At 46.0% G+C, this 21663-nt stretch overlaps 1 protein-coding gene across 1 annotated transcript in view; it reads right to left on the bottom strand.

The window, feature by feature from the left end:
* afg2a (AFG2 AAA ATPase homolog A) overlaps positions 1 to 21663 on the bottom strand; it is a 95301-nt gene that overhangs the window by 64565 nt on the left and 9073 nt on the right. Inside the window, exons 11-15 of the mRNA XM_062393553.1 lie at positions 13788 to 13939; positions 7729 to 7938; positions 3986 to 4039; positions 3585 to 3664; positions 50 to 176 (exon numbers count right to left, since the gene is read on the bottom strand). Coding sequence (XP_062249537.1) covers positions 50 to 176; positions 3585 to 3664; positions 3986 to 4039; positions 7729 to 7938; positions 13788 to 13939 — 623 coding nt within the window. The remainder of the gene's footprint in view (positions 1 to 49; positions 177 to 3584; positions 3665 to 3985; positions 4040 to 7728; positions 7939 to 13787; positions 13940 to 21663) is intronic.

Raw genomic sequence — 21663 nt, forward strand, 5'->3', positions numbered from 1 at the left:
CAAAGAGGAGGAAGGGGAGATAGAGACAAGAGCGCCGGCGTCTGTTTACCTTATCGATCATGTCGGGCCGGTTGGTGGCGGCCAGCACGGTGACGTCTCGGAGCTGCTCGATGCCGTCCATCTCTGTCAGGAGCTGAGCCAGGACCCGGTCGCCCACCCCGCCGGAGCCCGAGGAGCTGGGGACGTGGATGAGAGAAAGACAGATGATAGAGAGTGGGGAAAAGATGAATGACGAATGAAGAAATATGTATAAATGAATATATATAACAGTGAAAAATGGTGGAAAGTGATGATGGAAATGAAACTGTGATGGATGATGAAAGGTACAAATATGCAGCAGTGTGAAACTTCAGGAGTCCAATTCAACAAAGACCTCAAACTGCTGTTGTCACTGATATTTGGAGATTTTAACACTCTGACTCTCTGTCAGCAGCTTCTGTCATTAGCATAGCTCTTAATCTTTGGGAGTAAAATCAATTTGTAGATGACGTCTAACTGAAAAGCAGAATGTCCCTCTCTAATAAAGAATAATCAGTGTTCAGTTTAGTTAATCCTGCAAGTTCTGCCAACGTTTGGAAACTTTAGTTCATATTATATTAAATCTTCAATCATGAGTTCGGTGTTAAAGTTTGAGACGACGGTTTCATCTTATTAAGTCTTTGTTATTAAAAAGAAGTGAATCACTTTTTAGCCCTGAGTCTATGTGGCCAATATGATCGCCATTAGAAACTGGTTTGAAACCTTCCCCCAGTGGAAGCTGCTGGAGCCCCGTCAAATCAACCAGGACCAGAATCGACCACCTTTAATAACAGATTAGCAGAGAAGTTTTTTGCAAATGTTGACAAAGCTTCTCATCATGGCTCCTTTTATTCATCTTCACATTTCACTATAGTTCTCACTCATCCGGAGTTAAGTGCATGTCTGAAAGAATCACTGCTCCTCCTCCTCCTCTTCCTCTCCTCATCCCACCTTCCCTCATCTTCTTCCTCTGTCTCTCAATCTTTATCTTTTCATCCCTCTCTCTGACTTTCTTTCACCAGTTTTGCTCCATTCTCTCTCTTCCAGTTCACCACCACCATCCTCCCTAATCCCTCTTCCACTTCTCTCCACTATCTCCCCTCCTCACCCAAACTTTCTCTCCCTCTACCCCCCCCCCCCCCCCTCTTCCCCTTCATATCTCAGTGACAGAGCTCCTTTGTGTTCCTCTGCAGCCTTGTCTCTGCTAATGTCGTCTGGCACTTCCGCTGGCCCTGTCAACAGAGACTGTGTGTGTGTGTGTGTGTGTGTGTGTGTGTGTGTGTGTGTGTGTGTGTGTGTGTGTGTGTGTGTGCGTGCGAGCTAGGGAGGTTGGCTGTCTGCTCCTCTCTATGGAAAATAACCAACGCACTGTCGAACACTGATGAATCTCTTAAAGGAGCCAGCTGGTGATCTAGAATATATTCTTCAATATGTGGAAGTCAAAGTTCGGGGAAATGTGCAAACCCCCGTTTTCTGTATTTCTCTCCTTCTATAGAAATGTTTCAGCCTCTTGATTGAAACGCTTCTCTCTCTTTGTCTCTTAGAATTAGATTTTGCTTTTGAGATTCTTCTCAAAACTCATGAGTTCAGGGTCAATCCTGCACAAAGCAAAAATTCTTCCTCTAATCCCAAAACTATTCTTCTCTTCTTCCAAGTTTTGTTTGTATCCGCCTATCCCTCCATTCTCTCTCTCTCTCTCTCTGACTTCTGTCTGTCTTCCTCATTTCATTCCTCCAGTTCGGACTCGTGGCAGCTCGGCTGACAGATTTACAGGTGCTTCTCATCTCCTGCCTCGAGAGGGGAGAAGAAAAAAACCATGCGTAATACAGCCGAGGCCGTCTGCTTGTGTCAACAGTTTTGAATTCTTGCCGGCGTGTGCGTGAGCCACTTCATTGATTAAACATGGCCGGAAGCGAGGACCAATAAATATCCTTTACAGATCAGCGCTAAGTGCGTGTTCCTTAAAGCGGCGAGGGGCCCGGAGGCTCGGGTCCAGCCCCACGTCCATCACGGCCAGATGACAAACGCTCAAGCCGCGCTGCGTTATTACTGAGCCCGGGCTGCAGCTGCATTAGGTCAGACTCGGCTGAGATAAGGAGTCGGTGGCTCGGGCTTACTGTAAAGTTCAACTGCCAGGAAAACTGATTGATGACGACAAGCTGAAATACACTGGAAATTAGTCTAGACTGCAGAGACCATCGGTGCTTGGTGTTTCTCTGGAGACGATCGAGGACTGAGACACACAGGAAGAGAAATGTGACAGAATGAAGATGGTTTACAAGAGGGAGTGGAACTGAGACTTCAGCCATGTTTCCACCGGAGGAACTAGGATCTGATTCTCATCACAGAAATACATGAAAGAATCCTTATTCTTCTACTATGTGAAAAAGACTTCATTTGAATCAGCTTTACTAGTTGTGGTGATGTTATTGCAAAGTTGAAGCCCAAATATTTTCATATTACTAGCAGTAAGTGATAATAACAGCACCAGGTTTAGTACTTTTAAATGTCTTTAATTTATTTTAGTCATTTGTACAGCTTTATCCCTAATGCGGCCTGTTTCCTTTTAGTCAACTCCCTTATCTGCTTTTACATTTATTAGTTTTTTACTTCTTTTTCTTAAGAACTTAACAATGTCAGGAAGGTTTTATATTAATAAAGTTTGTAATTATTATATTATAAGATGCTGTGCATCATTACAAATTAAAATGTAATAAAAGTTGCTGATATTTGGTGGAAAACATGAGATGCTACGGTGGAGAAAAGTTAGATGATTACAAATCCCCTAACTTTTGTCCTCAACACAAACTGTTTACCGGGTTTTGAACTCACTTTAACAAAAAAAACTTTGTGAAGAGTCTAAACTCGTCTCTGACGCTTTGTGGCTTTAAATCAACCGAGTGCAGGAGCCACATGGAGAAGTTACAGGGACGACCCGCTGGCCTCTCCGTGCTCCCTGCTGCAACATTTAGTTTCATCGACTGGTTTACCAGGAAGCACGCTGCATATTTGGCCTTCCCCATCTGCCGTGGAAGGGCACAATGAAGTGTTTGTGTGCCTCCGATCTGTGTCCTCTATCCGCCCCCCCGTCCCCTTTCCTTTAAGCCACAGATGTTCCCGGTGCCATCCCACTGAAGCGCCTGCAGACAAGACTGAGTTCTGTGTTCGCCAGCAGTGAAAGGCCCGCGAACGTCCAAGAGGACACCATGGGAACCGAGTGGCCGGCTTTGATAGTGCAGTCATCCAGACTCTCCGGGATGTTTGCTCCCCGTCCATTCATAAGTGAATCTTTGTGAGACATGCGGGGGACAGAGGCCACGGCCGGTGAATTAAAGCAGATCGCGGCGATGACTGTGCATTTGTCATCGCCGGACAATGAGAGACCACAGCGCTGGAAATAGTCAAACGCCGGACAGTAGCTGCGGTGAACAGAGAACAATCTCCCGAGGAGCTATGAGGGAGGAAATGCATGTTTATCGTGTGGGGAAGGAACTGCCCTCCTCACGTCTTTTCAGTCTAATTGTAGGCCCTGTGTCTGTGGCGTGGAGACAAAGAGCGTGGCGTACCTTCCTCTCTCGCCGGCCAGCGCGTCGATCTCGTCGAAGAACACGATGGAGGGAGCGACGGCCCTCGCCTTCCGAAACACCTGCGAGCGGCGGCAGCAACAATAGACGAGAGGAAAACAGGACAAATCTTTAAAACTGAGCCGGTGAATCACTCTGGGACAGAAGTGTGCACAAACATACACAGGAAACACAGCCCTCATTAATGTCATGCATTGCATCCGTTCATTATGTCAACAACTAAAAATACACAGGGCACCGCAGCTTTAGGACTTCGGTGCGGTCACCAGGAAAGAGCGGCCATTTGCATAACTTCCGTTGACGTAGGGGAGGGGGGGGGGTGAACAAACTACTGTAAACCATGTGATTTCATCAAACAGGAAGATGGAGGTAAAAATACCCACCTCTCTCACGGCTCGTTCAGACTCTCCGACGTACTTGCTCAGTAGTTCAGGCCCCTGGAAGAAAAGTGTGATTGTGGTGAGACTGAGTCTGTGACTTCACACTGTGACGACTTTAAAAGTTTAAATTGGTGTTAAACAACACAATATAATGTCCATGTATCACATTAATATCCCTCGTGGACTGATACTGTATCTGTATCAGACGTTTCCAGAACACCAGAAAACCAGAGTTTGTGTTTCACATATGATGAACACAGCAGGAGATTGTGAGGATCAAATGCAGATGTCATTAGATGTTGTCTTGTTTTTTTGCGTCCGTTGTGTGTGTTTCAACTTCATCAACTTGCCTGCTGTGAATCTTCCTGATATATTTTCCTGCTTTTACAAGTGGTTTAAGTTCAAGAAAATGTTCGCAGGAACTGGCTGACATTTTTGTTCTCATATAAAACCCCTGTGGAAAATATCTGGGGAATATCCAAAGGTCAGTGATGTCTTAAAGCACCTTATATATTTGATTTGGTGCGGATCCAAACAAAAATCTGAATCACGCAGATTTAAATGTGGTTTCATATCTTTTTTTCAGCTGCTTCATCCTAACAAATAGGGATAGAACCTGAATCTACCACCATGTGTAATTGAGATAATAGGGATTGAGTATGTGAACAGTGTCTTCAATACAAACAAACATGATAGATATGCCATGAGGACCTCATGTGGTGCTTTTGCTTTCGGCTTTTTTGGACATCATATTTTAATTTCATGTTTCATAAAGTTGAGGTGCAAGGGACAAAGTTATTTTAAAAGTGTAAAAACATTTCTGCGTGGATGGAAAACCACTCATAACATCCTGAAAGCACTCGTGCTTCAAGTTATCATCAGAGCTGTTTTATTCATCTTCATTTTACTCCTGTTCATTCTTCTTCTAACTGAACCTCTTCTTCTTTTAACTCCCGCTCTTCTCCTCCGTCTCTTCTCCGTCGCTCAGAAGCAGATAAACATCCACTCAACCCCTCAGAAGAACTTCCTCCCGAGCAATCCACCCTTTCAACACCTCCGTGCTGACGGGGGAGACGACACTTAACTCCCAGCCCTTTTGTCTCCTGCTGTAAGTGTGGAGGTTGACTCATTAATCCCGGGTTCCTCTCCCCGCCGCACACTCAAAAGGTTGGACATGACGAGTTTAGATCCATTGACGTTGCGGCGATGCGAGGAGCGTGGTCAGTGTGTGTTTGTGTGCACGTGCGGATGTGAGTGTGCGTTTCAGTGGCTGCAATGGGAGGAAACTGAAATTGACAAGATGATAATAGGGCTTTTTCACACAGAGGAAACAGGCTGAGCTTTAAAGTATCCACATTTAAATCTGGATAACATATCTATGTCAAAGCAACCGCTGCACTGGAAAAACCTGATACTGTTATTGCAGATGCTGGAGAGCGGCTTTCAGCAGGAAGAGACAGGATGTTTTTTAACCTTTTTCTATAGAGCTTCACGTCATGACGACTTCAGACCCGCAGCTGAGACTGTGGAACAACTTCTTTCAATCATAAGTCACCAACAACGATCCTGTCTCTCACGCCAACAGGAAAAATGAAAAACATTTCTCTCAGCTGCTGCACATTTGTGATATTTGATGTTTTAGAAGTGGCCTGAGACGTTTCACAGAAGCACTCTGACGGAAAACACAAATGCTAAAGCCACAACAACTGAAACACAACCACAACAGGCACACATATCAATGGGGATGTGTATAAACAGTGAAGAACAGCTGTGTGTATATTACAACTTGCCATAAAACCAATTTTAATATCATAATATACAATACCCAGTTATACTTGGAAATCAGATGAACGTAAGCAGCTAACCGAACTCCAGGCATGTTTTAAGGATCTGAATGACCCACAACTTTGCCTCAGATATTAATTATAATTCTGCATCTAATGATATATCTACTCTAGATGACATCTCCTTATCTTTGATCCCGATTTATCCTTTGATTCATATTTGAAACGCCTTTGCTATCTCCAGACAATTAGAGTTAAAGCTTCATAGCATTTTTTTATTTGTCAGTCACATGATGATCAAAATTGCACGTTTCAATGTCAACTCCCATTGTCGCCACCTTCTGTTGCCATTGTGTTACCGATGCGTGGCTTTTGTGGTTGTGTTGTGTCGATCGGGTTTGTCGTTAATGCGTTTGTGTGACACGTCTTGGTCATTGTACAGAACTCACTTGAAAACAAGAGGATGCCTCCAGGGGCTTCTCGGTTTGTTGTTTTTTTGCATTTGTTTAGCAGGATTATACAAAACCGAGTTAACTGCACCAAACTTATAAAATAAATAATTTAGTGGGTTTCAGAACAACTCATTAAATTTAGGTACAGATGCAGGTTAAGGGGAAATGCAGGAATTTAAGCAAAAGGATGCACTGAAATAAGTCTAGTCGAGTCGATAAAAAATAATTAATGAATGATGTTGATTGTATAACCTCTGAAATCTAATGAGGATTAAGGTTTAAGCTCCTGTGAGTGGCGGTAAAATCTAAATGAATTAGGTCAAAGTTGACAAACAAACAAAGACAACAATCCAACCAGCAGCTGACGACTTAATGATCAGAGGTGAGAGCTTCTGTCGCAGCTTTCTGTCTCACGCTGTGACCCCTCTTCAAACATATCCACTGATCAACAATTCAACAAGCTGATCAATCAATCTCTGTCAACCAGGCCTCGATGGGTGGTTGTGAGGGGGGGGGGGGGGCAGGGAGGATGGAGTGATGAATGAGAAGGGACAAACATGGGGTCGAAGGTCAGACAAAGACGCTCTCTGAGGAGGAAGCTGGGTCATCAAGGAAACATCTCTCAGCCCAGTAGCCTCGGAGTGACTGTTGAATCAAACTGAACGGCAAAGGAAGGAGTGAGCACAATGTGAGAGTATGAAGGTAATGATGTGGGTCACGGTTTCTTTAATTAACCGAATGTCGATGATTATCTCTTCTTTGTGTGAAATGTGGTGAATATTGATGCACAAGTCACTTTGGGGGGATTTTTATGGGACAATGCCAATACCTGTATTTCAGATCCTGATGTAGCGGCTGATGTTTATATAAAAATAAAATTTGGCAATCAATTTCCTTATGAATAACTATAAATAAAAACAATTACAACCAAATATAAACAACTTGGTTTTCAGGCAAGTAAGATTACAGAAAAACAACGGAACTTAAAATCCCTGTACTTTCATTGAACCATCTTTTGGTTTGCACATGATTATCAGCAAAAACAAACAATGGAAATGCAAGTTGCACAACCGCCTCGACTCTCTGATGTGAGACAGGAATCAACAAATCCTCAACCATCAAGCTGATGGCTTCACTTCTGAAAAACCTGCTGTGAACGTCTTGGCGATCACTAAACCTGCAGTAAGTCAGTCGGAGTTTTGTCTTTTCTCTTTTCGAGTGAGCTTTTGGAGCGGCTCCATTCCCTTACTCTGTTTTTCTCACTGAGTCACACGCAGCGTTTTGCCAGATCGCTCAGCCAAGAGGACGATAAGAAGGGCCACACCTGTGAGACATTATTTGTTCACATTTGTGTATCAGAAGGTTGGGAAACAGGAAACCTTTTGCCCCTTTAGCCTCCTCTGATTTGAACTAATCATCCACTGATCCAAAAATCTAAATCTTTTTCATAATCTCCTCGAGACAAAGAAAACAGACGATACCAAGCTGATGAGATGGAATTATTACTCACTTTGATTGCCAGGAAGTTGAGCCCGCTCTCATTGGCCAGGGCCTTGGCGATCATGGTCTTGGAGCAGCCCGGGGGCCCGTAGAGCAGGACTCCTTTGGGTGGTTGGATGCCCATGCGGGTGAAGGCCTCGGGGTGCCTCAGGGGCCAGTCAACGGCCTGCTTCAGTTTCAGCTTCACCTCCTCCATCCCACCGACATCGGACCAGCGCACCTGCAGGGAGGAAGCCGGGGGGAAATCAGGGAAATCAGGGAACTTCAGGGAATCAGGAAACCTTGGGGGACACGATGACATCACTACCGACACCAAACTAGCCAGTACATCCAAATTGCAAAGGGAGCTGTAAGAGCAGAGGCGCTGTGACAAATGACAACCACCAAAACACGGAGGACAAGGAAGCTGTGACCCATTTCATCTGAGTGACTGTGTGTGTTTAATCATGGGTGACGAGTGGGGTCACAGGTCAGATGTGAACAGGTTCAGCCGCGTCTGGAGATGCTGAACACAAGATGTTTTTATTGAAATAAGAAAAAATAATAATACAAATCATTAAAGGTTCAGTGTGTAGGATTTAGTGACATCTAGTGGTGAGGTTGCACGTTGCAGCTGAACACCCCTCACCTCACCCTCCACTTCCAAACATGATGGAGAACCTGTGGCAGCTTCAGGTGTCCTAAAAACTCAAAAGGAGTTTAGTTTGTCCAGTTTGGGCTACCGTCAAAATCATGGCTGCCTTACTCTTCCACACTGAACCTTTAACAGAGCCAGAAGGAAAGAGCGACCCGGTTAGAATCCAGTCAAATATATGTCATCAATCAAAATGCATCATGCATCATATATAATAGAAGTGGGCAAGAGTTCTAATAAATAATCACCACGGGTCTAATACACTGCTCCGATTCCCGTTGCTCTGACATATCATACAACGTCTAATCTGCGGTGGCTTACACACAAACGCATCGCCAGCATCGAATGCAGCAGACCAAACAAACTCTGATTGCACGCTGATGTCAGAGACGTTCTCATGTAACCCGCCGCTCCGGCTTTCTGACCGACCGCAGAGAAGAACGGCGAGTTCTTCCAGGCCGGTGACGGGGGTCGGCTGGGAGAGAAGGGGGGGAGAGGGGATGTTTAAATGCATATTTGGGATGAGACGGAAGAACCGGGGGCCTCGGGTTGAACCGAGGGAGCCGCTGGACGGAGGGAACAACAACAGAGGGCTGCGGCCAATAGCTGTCTGTCTGACAGATGGAAGGAGGGAGGGAGGGAGGGAGGGAGGAGAGGGGGGAGAGAGAGAGTCCGGCAGCTAGGAACCGGAGGAGATAAAGCAGATAAGGAGGAGAAACTCATCCAAATCCCTCTCTCTCATCCTTCCTGTCTCTTTCTTCATTGCCCAACCGCTCTAGCCTCACTTTTTCAGCTCTAATCCCTCCATCCCTCTTTTCCTCCTCGTCCTCCTTCTCTATAACTTCACCATCCTCCTCTCCCCGCATGTCACCCTTATCTCTTCCTTTTATCTACCTTCATATCTGCTCATTCTCCATATCTCTCTGTTTCTTCCTCTGTCTTATCTCAGTCCTGTGCACTCCTTCTCCACGCACTTGGCTGCAGCTCTGATTACATTTAACTTGCACACGCGAAGCCCTGGTTACTGTAACATCTGTGTATAGATGCATTGTGGGTAATGTAGACACATCTCTGGTTCTACTGCATCAGTTTTGATCATTCTTGTTTGAAAGGAGTGTGAAGCTGAATTGATGCGCTATTCTTTGAAATGGTAGTTTCAGGGTTTGGGTGCAGCTTCCACGTTCTACCCGTGTCTCTTTGTCGGTTTTCTCTCGACTCCGACTTCCTCCCACTGCGCTAACACATGCAGATTTGGGTTTAGGTGAATATGAAACTCTATATAATGTCCTTAGGTCAAGTGACAGTCAAAAGCCACCAGGTTACTGACAGTAGCTTCATGTGTTCACCTCATTTCTCTGTTTCTTATCCGTCTCATCTCTACCACACTTCCTCTTCTTTCTTCTCTCTCCCACTTGACTCCCTCACTATCACACCCTCCTGCTCTCTCTCCCTTAAATACTGATCCTTACCTCTCTCTCTCTTCACTCTCTTTCACATGCTCGCTCACCACCCCCCCTCGCCCTCCCTCCTCCCTCCCTTCCTCCACTCTCCGTCCAGAGGTAACACATCCCAGGCCACCGGCGCCGTCTCCGGGGTACGAAGCACCTAATGGAAACCTGGCGTCTGGCCACATACTGTAAATACCGTACAATTTATGGACAGCGCCGAGTGAGAGAGGGGGAAAGGACAGATGGAGGGGAGGACAGGAAGGGATAGAGAGAGAAAGAGGAGTGTTGCAGAGATGAGGAGATACTGCAGGACGGAAGCAGACAGGCGAACCAGAACGCTCATTTGAGGGCCCGGAGAGGAATGAAATGAAATAAAGAGTGGAGTGAGATAAAAGCAACAGTAAAACAGGCTCATGGTCAGAGAGAGATGGAGGAAACAGGTGAGCGGGAGGAAAAGAGATAAACGAAGAAACATGGAAAAGAACAGACGCAGAGGAGACGTTGTTCCAAAAACATTTAGTGTCTGAACCACAGACTTTATATGAAGATGGACGACACTTCCCCACTTTCTCCTGTCCAACAAAAATGAAGCTAAAGTATCCTGGACACCAGCGCTGCCAACGTGCACTGTTTGACTCCTGGAGGCAGAGTCTGGGCAGCAGTGATTAGAACCTGACTAATGAACCATCATCATCTCTCGTGCTTTCAGACACTGAAGTCTGGACATTTTCCTGACACTTTCCAGAGGGGATTTAGTCTGAAAAAGCATCTTCCACTATTTTCCTCCCTGGTAAAATGGCTAAAAACGCGTAAAATTCAGAGCGATAATCTTTCTATCGTGTTATACTTTGATACTCCAGTGTTTTTCAATAGATCCTGAGTTTGATTCTAGAAAATAAAGTTGTATATTGTCTGTTATCAAAAGGATAAAACAACCTGACAACGGATAATCCTAATGGGTGTAACAGTTCATCTCCAGTTCTCACATGCGATGTGTGCGTCAGGTCGACCACACGTCAGTAAACATTTCTGGATTTGTGACATGACACCTCGTCTTTATGCGGCGAGCAGGAGTGAGACAATGCAGTGGACAAATTCCTGTCATTTCACGGTGTCTGATATCATAAAAGACGAGCAAAGTCGTCCCTCAGGCACAGAGGACGTAAATTAAAGAAGCGCTTTAAGAGTGACGTGCAACTCAACCCTGCTATCTGAACCAGATTTAGCAGGTTAGGGGATTTAAAGGCCTCCAGCCTCCGGGTTCAGTGACAACATCCTTTCCGAGCTGCCAATCATCCCGAGTGCAAATCAATCACTAGCCTCCGTCCATCGAGGAGCCAGATGTGCAACGCGACTCTGTTCCCTCCTCAACCCCCCCCCCCCCCCCCCCTCCCTTGTTCCTGTGGCGGACTCGGTGGAGTCATTGTGAGAAATCACAATACAGAGAGTCAGATTAATTGAAAGGCGCTTTCTGTCACTGTGGAATTAGAAGCCAATGTTTTGACTCACACCTCCGTGCTGTGTGTTTTCCGCCTCCCTCCCTCCCGTCCTTTCTGTACGAGACCCAGTTATTATCTTTTACTGTTGTTTTCTGAACTTTACAAGGGGCCTCTCAGGCTCTGGCCCTTTGATGGGGTGGAGAGGAGGGGGGGGGGGGGGGGGGGGACTTCTCAGACATAGAAACTCAAGGGAGACGAGGAGGACGTTTAAAAAGGAGGAATAAATGGGCTTGTTATACAGCTGCCAAATGAAAATATTAAAGCCAGACTGCACGGTGGAGGATGATTATTTAAAAATGAAGCAATGCTGGTTAAACAAGAGAAATGTCAAAGAGAGGAAGAGTTTCTTGTCGCAAAACAAGCAAAGGATTAAGAGTGAACTTTGAATTTATTTACATGTAAATAAAACGTAAATGGAGAGCCGCGACGTGCAGAGCTCGAATCTCCAGATACGTGATCTGAGACAGTTTCCGAGGAACTCGAGGCGTGTGTTCATCCGGCACCGCTGGAAGTTTCTTATATAAAATGGATTAGAAACAAATGTTTGCACTCATGTGGATATAATCAAGTCCGGGGCTCTGCGGCTGGCCTTTCAGCTGAGCTGTGCTAGGGGGATACAGCAGAAAAAAAAAGAATTCCAAACCCAAACTCACTCCTGTCTCTTGTTTCCAGGAACTGGCCGCAAGGACTGAGCGTCTCCGGGTGAGCTCAGTGCAGAGGGAGAGAGGAGGGGGGGGGGGGGGGCGGGGCAGGCGGGTGGGGGTGAAGGGATAGGAAGGAAGTTTCTTCTTCTTCTTCTTCTTCTCCTCCTCCTCCTCTTTCTCTCCTCTTTTATTTTGGTTGCTGGCAGGAGCCATCAGCGACCCGATCTGCTTTCAATTACCGGTGGAGGATGATGTTAGCCCTCTTCCTGTCCGTTATGTCTTACACATGCAAACTCCAGAACATCCTGCAGTCTCACCACTGTCCTCTCATCCCACCCCCCCACCCCCATCATCCCTCGCTCCACTCGTTCTCCCTCCGTTCGCTGAGAGCAAAGTGATTCATCTGCGTTGCAGCGGAGGGTAAAATGGCCACAGGGTCATTTCCACTCCTCCTCAGCCTGACCCCTAAGTTTGAAGTGCGGGTGATTTGGTGGTTCGCGGTCCGAGGAGGGTTTCTAACGCAGCGTTAGAGAGACAAACAGGGTGATGAGCTTTTAGCTTTTTCTTGTGGTGATAAGTGACGATTCTGTTTGTTTTGTGCTTTAATTAAAAAAGAAGGCAGCCTAATCCGAACCAGTCTGCTTCCTCCCGAGGCCACGCAGGGTCCGAGTGCAGCTGGGACACGACTAATGCTGATTACAAACACGGGATCCATTACAGATGGTGTCATTAAAGATGATGCTATAAACTGGGCAGGCACGTGAAGGGAGGGTCTCCACGCTCCATGTGCCTCTTAATGGTTTTTCTTCCTCTACTCGCGTGATTCTCTCCTGAGTCGTGAACGACGTGTCGCAGCTGAAGCGTAACCACATGTTCGTTCCTCTGTCTCTTGTTTGTTCTGCAGCGGGGGGGCCGACTTCCAAACTCTGTGTATCGGTCACTTGTGGTTCGGGGCGCCGCTGCCAAGCCTTTGACCAAGTCCTCTAAAATGTCTTATGAAACACAAACGTTTTGATTTCTTTACATGGTCTCCTCATTAAATTGGGATGTTTTATTAGATGCTGCAGCTTTATATCATCAGTGAGACCCCGGAGGTTTTCACATGAGGAGAACTTCAAAGTGAATCTGTGTTTGTTTTGGACGCTGCTCTGCTCAGATGGAGGATCTGCATCTTTTATTGCTCTTTGTAACGTCTTTTCTAAAAAGATGCTTATTAACGTCTCCGACTTGCTCTCTGAAAACCTTTCAGATGTTTTATTGTGTTGTCTTTTCTAGAGAGGTGCTACTAAACTTTTTCCCTCTTGTTTACGCACATCTTTCGACCGGTTGCTTTTCCCTCGGACCTCTTGGCGAACACGCAGACAAACTCGGGGAGGATTTCAGAACCATATCCGTCTTTTTCTGGGCCTGGAAAGCATCACTCTCTTCTACATAACGACTTTTCCAAGGGTCCAGTATCGATGGCAGGAAGTCAGAAACCTCACCAGCATTCTGACCACAGGAACCAGGTCTGCATGCTTTTACTCTGACATGTTCCGATGCCAGAAACTGGATTTGTATTAGAGAGCTGACCGATGTGGATACTGCTCTTTGTGAGTGAAACCTTTTCACTAAGATGTCGTCATGGAACCTTTATGACAAAGAAATACAATAGAGGCTGGATATTTTACCATTTAACCATAAGTTTTGATAAATATAACCATAAATAAAAGGAAACACGATAATAAACTTTGATACCATTGTGTCTGTGACGGGCTCATATCGGTGGATTGTTTAAAAGTTGATGGTTTTTCTAGAACACTAGGAGATGGTGTGAGGACATATATAGCAGAGAGGGAGTTTACCTTGGGCACATCTATAGAAACCTCCCTCATGGCGCTGGGCTTCACAGCGGACATGGCCCACTGGAGGTCCTGCACAGTGACGGTCACCGTCCCCATCAGCTGCTGGTCTGGTTGCTGGGAACCTCCCAGTGCTCGTCTGAGTGCATGTAAACCTGTACACAGGGAGTTCACACATGTCACAAGTCTCAATGGATCAGAGGAAAGGAAAAACAGCTTCCACAGAGCTGCTGTGTGCCGAGGAGGCAAAAGTTCAGAAAATCTGTTTCACTCCAAAAACAACAAAACAACAGAGTTTATGAAAAAAAGCTTGTTTCAGAAGTGATCCGACCACAAGACAGAAGAGGTGAATCACAGAGAAAACAAAGGGCTGTGACTTGAGGCACAAACAGGGACGTGGAAGTTGTGTTTGTTTGCCTAGAGAAGCATCGCCAGTGTCGTTGTGGCTTGGAGGTGGTTTTTTTTATTCTTTTATTCCAAACCCACTTGCACTCAGTCCAACTCTGTACTGAAAACATTCAGGCTTGTACACGCTGAGTTGATACATGCCTCGCGAAACGCAAATCTCAAAATGAACACTAATTCCTCTCTGAAGGCGAAAATAATTGGGCCGGCATTATCGGAGAGAAAAGCGAGTGGGCCGAGAGGAAGGGAAGTGTAATTGAAGCGCTTAAGGTTTTGAATGCCTCTCGGTTTGGGAGATTTCTGCGTCTGAGCAAAAAGAAGACGGCAAAACAAACAGTGGCGTGTCAGAATCAAGAAAGAGCCTTTGTTTGAGAGCGACTCGCAGTTTGACCCGAAGGAGACGAGGACTCCCGGGCACAGACCGACCTGCAACGTGCTGAGGTGACGAATGAGTGCAGACACAAAGCGCTGCACACACCTCGGGATGAGAGAAGTTAAAGAACCTCCCAGGCTCCATTCAGACGAACACCGCTAACACACACACACATCCGGCTTTCGTGTAATTTAAGGAAGCAGAGGCTCTTCTCTGCAGTCAGTTGCTTGGTTACAGAAAAAACACACAAACAAGAAAAGCAACACTAGTGAAAAGTGAGAACGAGGATTTGTTGGCGGCTGCGTTGCTGATCTGCTGCCTCTCACATGCGTCTGTTGTTTGCACAGGAAGCGCCGGTCTGTGCTGCGGAGCGAGGGGGGGGGGGGGGGGGGAGGTTTTTGGTGTGACTACTGTGTTTCTTTGAATAAAATAAAATATATAAAAGTATATGTATGAGGCCGTGCATCTTACGGTGCTGCAACAAGAGAAACCTCGTGAAAACAAAATGAATGGGTTGGAGTGATTTACTTTGAAATGGGAACAGGATGTGATGCACATATGTATTTGTATGTTTGTGACATATTCCACAGATTAAAATTGAATTTCTATTTGTCCGAGGATGAAACCGAGAAGCTGTGCATGAAGAGGACGCTGATCAAGATGTTCTTCACATGTCAAAAGCAAAACTCTGGAATATGTCCGTCCCAACAGCTCAGGGTCGATTACAGGTGTTCCTGAAAAAGTGGTGTTGATATACTACTAAGGATGTTGTTCTGAATTTGTATTATTCATTTCTAGCAGAATCGGAATATGCTGTTAATCACAGGAATCTGGGAGTGTTTCTGAAACCATCAGCCTCGTTTACACGGATTCGTTTTTCTGTTTGCAATTTTCTCCCCTGTACATCACAGAACAGGGTCTGCAGGTGGGTCTGGTTGCAATATTGCAAACATTACTAAACAGCCTGGGAAGAATGTGTGAGAAAGCAGTGGAAATCTGGACCATGCAGGAAACAGCATGTGTACGTCAGCTTGCATCCAGCTGTGCAGATTTAACCCCTGCAGGTGGGAGGACAGGTCACCTCCCAGTGAATTACATGCAGTGATTAGTAGTTATACAAAACCAGCCACAACCATGTTTCCAAACCCAGAGCCGTACATTAGGCATAGGACCAATCCCGGTGCACATGTGCACACATCACACACAGACGCACACACTTCAACGCTTGGCTTCCTCTTCTGAGGGGGGGGGGGGGTGTCTGAGCAGGAGTTGGGGTGGCGAGGGCTGGAGGAGAACGGACGTGGTCCAGGGCTGGGGGCCAGGGAGCAGACGAGAGGGGATTTACGATCAGACAAGGCTGCATCCTGTTTATATATTTCCAGGACCTGTACGACTGGGCGAGTGACGGACAGGCCGAGAGGAAAAGAAGAAGAAGAAGAGGAGGAAGAGGAGGAGGAAGAGGAGGAGGAGAGACACAATTAATGCGTGCAGGTTCCTCCTCTGCGAGCATGCCAAGCCGAGGCCAATGTGTTCCCCAGTCCCGGCTCCCCCGACGTCTGATGTCTTTCTTTTGAGGTCTTCTCCCTCCATCCCAGTTCGCCCACCACCCCCCTCCTCCTGCTCCTCCTCCTCCTCGCTCTCAGTCCCCAGTGGTCTTAACATCCCATCATTCCACCTGGCTTCCACTTCAGCTCTTCATCTGCGTTAATGCTTCAGACCGCACAAAAACATCTGGTCCGAGTGGAGGGGACGGGGCAGGACAGGATGTGGAAGGAAGCCGGGGCGAGGAGGGAGATGAAGAGCACCAGCCACAACACCACGTGCACTCAGCCCAGACCATCAGCTGCCTGCCCTGTGGAGGTGGAGGCCGCAGGCTGCGATAGAAAAACCTGAGGAACTTGTTCTAGGAAGTCAAGAGAATCCCCAAAGTGTCGATTTGTTTCATTAACAATGTGTTTCCATGATAATCTATCAAATAACTCCTGTAATCTCCGTCTGTATCTGAAGGAATCCTTCATCTTGTCAGCTTCACATTTGGCATTTGAGTTTTGCTTCAGGCCAAAGGAAGTCTGGTGTCCAATACGGTTGTGATTTGGAAACTTTCGATATTTATAAACTTTGAATAAAAAAGCCGACCGGAGCTCTGAGGCAGCAGCGGCTGGGACTCATCAGCTTAAGTGATGAAGTCGATCACAACAAGAGATCAGCAACTGGTTCTCCAGTTCAGGGTTCAGCCTACTGGTTTTATAGTGCATCCCAGTTACTGCAGGTCACTTTTACAGTTTGAGAGAGAAAACGACCTCCAGCGTCAACACAGGCCAAACAAACAGCCCATTGCAAACCAGTTGAGAACACACATGGCACCAGTTCAAAGAGACAAAGAGTAGGTTTATTAATTAGAGTCTTTGCTATTTATGGCCCTTTTCCATAATAAAAATGAAGTAAAGACACCTGACTTCTCAATCCAGGACAGTAGAATCTGGACAGAATAAGGGAAACAGGGTCTTTATAGAAACAAGGCTGAAGCTAAACCCCCACAGACTCAAAGCAGGTGACAAACAATCAAGTGAATCTGTCTGGACTGAATGAAACTCCTCTCTGACCGGAGGGGGAACTGGCTTCGTGGAGCCTGGACACCCGCAGGGCGGCGGAACCGGGATCCAGCGATGGGACTTCAACGCGGTGCCGTGGGGATTCTCTCTCTCCTGACTGCTCTTGGCTGACTCCGTGCTCACATTTGGTTTAGTTATGAAAACATCCGATGGGAAGGGAGGTGGAAAAAAAAAAGAAAGAAAAAGAGGCAACACAACACAATTTAATCTGAACCTTATGTGGACTCATTTTCCTCTCTCTTTCTTTCCCCTCTCTCTCTCTCTCTCTCTGCACTCGTTTCCAGAATGCTTCGAATTCGCCAGAGATCTATTGGGAATTGAGTAAAAAAAAAGGGGCCCCCTAAATGAACAAGAATGCACATTTGCAAAACATCACAACAAGGCCCAAACTAGGTATGGAGGAGAGGGGAGAAGTGGTTTCACAGAGCTGAGGGTCGGTTATTTGTGGTTTTTCCAACAGAGATGTTCCTAATTACAGCATCTGGGTTTGACACAGACCTTCCCCCAAATCAAGGCCTTGTCTTCAGGGGGTCACCTCCAAACTGCAACCCCCCCCCCCCCCCCCCCCCCTCCTCGACTAAAGAATCAAACCCCTAAATACAAAACATTACACTCAAAGAAACTTTGACTTATGATGAGACCACAAGTAAAGTTAAGACAGGAATCCTCCTTTTTTCTCAAAGGCTTTGATTCAACGTGCATCAAAAGATCCACAGATCAGCTTCGATCAGGGACCAGGGTCGAGACTGGGAGGTGTGTGTTTGTAAGAGGCTGATCCGTTCACCCATTGGCTGATCAAATAAATAAATAAATGGGTTAAATCGACCAATAGGAGGCTTTCACAGACATGTTAGGGTTTTATGTTTGTCGATCCTTAAATTGTCTTAATCCTAGTTCTGGATATTTGGTTGTATTTGCCTTTTCTTTATAGTTATTCATGTTAACTGTAAAATTTCAAGCCTCACTTACATTTCTCTGTCATAAAGGTTTGATAACAACATGTCAGGAATCTTTTCTAGCTTTTTCTTTTATATGTATATAATAAATGTTAAAAACTCGCAAACACTGACAACTGCCTCAAAACTCCTTAATAGGCTATAATAGTATTTTGACTGGTTGGTGTTTCTTAGAGCCTGATCTGTATCATGTAACTAAATGAAGAAGTGATTAATTCATGTAACTGTAAGTAAAACCAGGGGGGGAGAAAGAATCGAGGTGAGAGGTGCACTGGGGTTAAATTCGGCGAGTAAAGAGAAATCAATCTGCACCTCCACATTATGACGGGGGGGGGGGGGGGGGGGGGCGGGATCAGGCCTGAGCGTCGAGCTGCAGCTCTGCAGCGCCGCTGTCCTCAGATGAATTGTGAAATACTTTGGGCATTACACCATTACACAACCACAGGAACGTTTTCATTACTCGCCGGGGCTTCCGGGACACTCTCTGCACCTGTATTTACAAAACCCAACATCTGTTCCCGGAGCCGGAACACCACAATAACATGTCCTCTTGAAGAGCGCGCAGACAAACACACACACACACACAAAGGCAAATACATGTGCTCACACACACAACCCGAAATCTTAACCCTAAAAACATGTCTTTGCCTTTATATTTCATGACTAACATAATGAGGATTTACATTTGTAATACTTCCACCACAGACCCACACACACACACACACACACACACACACACACACACACACACACACACACACACACACACACACACACACACACACACACACACACACACACACACACACACACACACACACACACACACACACACACACACACACACACACACACACACACACACACACACACACACACACAGGACATGCTACACACACAAACACAAAGACAAATACATGTGCTCACACACTCCAAACATGCAGGAATCATGAGCACACACACACAACACGAAGATTTACATTTGTAATACTTCCACCACAGACACATACATACAAACGCACACACAGGACTCGTAACACACACACACACACACACACACAGCTGTCACTGAAGGTAAGAGCCGGGGTTAAGGAGTACAAGCAGCACATTTCCGGGTTTTATAAACAGAGGCCTCAAATAAACCTCACATGCTGATCCACCAGATATTTATGTGACTCGTCCTGAAAATTCCTCAAGTGTCTTTAAAAGGACAGACGAGTCGGCAAAAGCGCTTTATAAGGAGAGAGCGCGCCGCTGTAAACACCAGCGAGCATTCGGCACTGTTTGGCCCATTTGCTCTTCCGTCGCACAAATTATGTCAAACACACAAAAAACATTTTGCTTCTGCAGCTCGTTTCCACGCTGCGGCCAAACCACCGGAGACGGTTTCCTGCCTCTCGTTGTTCAAAAGCTGAAATACCAAAGTACTTTGTTTTCTCGGGGGGGGGGGGGAATTTACACAAAGCGCGTTCAACCAATTCACTTTACATATTCACCACAGACATCATTTAGGCCGTTTAGTCTGAGTCTGAGATCTGGACGCTGGACATCGAGCCAGATCTTTTTGAAATGAAACAACCGAAAGCCTTTCAGCTCGGTGCAGAGTTGTGTGTTTATTATTCTACATAATCAATTTTAACTGGCTCTTTTTGTTCCAGCGGGCTTCCCCTGTTTAGAGAGGCTTGTAAACAGTGTGTCCGGATGTGGCACAAACCAAACAAGCACGCACGCACACGCACACGCACACGCACACACCCGCCCCAGCAAACGTGTGCACTCACACACACCATTTGCACTGTTTAGACTGTGGAAGTGAGTCATCCGCTCGCACCGGGATCAGTGGAACGCCGGCAGGACGACAGAGAGACGCCCGGAGTCTGCGAGGCTCCACGGGACCACATGATAGCTGCTGATACCACACCAAGCACCTGGAGGGATTCACTATGAAAAGAGGTTTTGTGTAATCTGCACTGCGCTGGGAACGGGGTCAACGCAACGTGTGGGTAAACAGCCTCAGAAGGAATCAGCACATATGTGGTTCTACTGCAGGAAAGTCATTTCTCAGAGATCTAGTGAAACGACAAAACAACTCCCTCTGGGGTTCTGTCTCAATCCTGCTAATTCTAACACAACCTCTCTATAAGGGAACACTGTCCACTTCTCAAGAGGTCTGATCATGAGGTCAAATCATCTTCTGTTAATAAGGAAACAATCATTGACACGAATCTCCTTTTAATTGTCTCATGAGCCTTGATCCTGGGACTTCCTGAGGGACCCTGATCCCTACAGGCTCTGGTTTGTTTGTTCGTCTGTTAGTTAAACAGGATTATGTGAAAACTACTTGACGAATTACCATGAAACTTGATGAAACTCGATCAGCCTGGATCGTTGCACAGATAAGTGGATTGGTAAAAGATATGAGGGGAAATCTATTGAACAATAACCTTTAAAAAGGTATTAATCATTTCGTTTTGTGGACCAGACACGGAGCTGCACGATGTCTCCATCGGGTCGGTCAGTCCAGTAGCAGTCTGAGCCGACACGTGTCGATCCTAACGCCCGTGCAGCCGGACTGACGTGACGAGGAGCTCCACCAGGAACATGTTTATAAACAGAGCGGCGTGTTGTGCAGGCCGTACATTTTTCTGCTGTGTGTACGTAAATCTGTCGACCTGCGAGGAGCCGTGATGAAAGCCACGTCCACTTCAGACACTGAGACCGAGAGGAGAGAGACGAGTGGACGACAGGATCCACGGCTGCCAAGACACTGAGGAGGACATGGTTCCACTGTCCCTGAATCTGTTCATCCTCATCTATCTATCTATCCATTCCATCCATCCATCCATCCATCCATCCATCCATCCATCCATCCATCCATCCATCTATCCATCTATCTATCTATCTACCCATCCATCTATCTATCTGGTTTGGATCAGCTCCCACTTTGCAGTTTAAATGATGGATAATTATTTGTGAGTCTACCTGCTCTCAGCCCTGCAGACATTACATTCAAGGCTACATAACATTCGCCCACTAGGGGGCATCATTCCAGGGTTACTCCAGTTCAGATGTGGTGCAGCGTTGACGTCTCCTCCTGCAGCAGTGAACAGTGAAGAAGCTCATTATGAACTTTAATCTATTCTACACTGGAAACACTGTTTTCTACACAAACTATCCCTTCGTCAAACATAAGGAACTAAAGAATTTCCACTCTGCCAATCATGTTCAGTTTTATAATGGTTTTAGATAAATATTCCAAGATACTGCAGAGGAACACAACTTCTGAACACTAAGGATGAGATCCCATTACTATTATTACAGGCTTTTAACTTTACAGCACTTTGACATTCACAAAGAAAACAACCGTTATAACAAACGTCTCCTCTAAAGTATTCCGGGATCTTTTCGTGGCCTTATTAGGAGATTTGAATGTTTTTCTACTGTGACTCTTCTACTTCTACGTCATCCAACGAGCAGAATACATTTTAAATCACTATTTAAACCCGAAGCCCTTTTCCCTGTCAGATGACACC

Source organism: Platichthys flesus, chromosome 8 (assembly GCF_949316205.1).
Source record: "Platichthys flesus chromosome 8, fPlaFle2.1, whole genome shotgun sequence".
Classification (NCBI taxonomy): Eukaryota; Metazoa; Chordata; class Actinopteri; order Pleuronectiformes; family Pleuronectidae; genus Platichthys; species Platichthys flesus.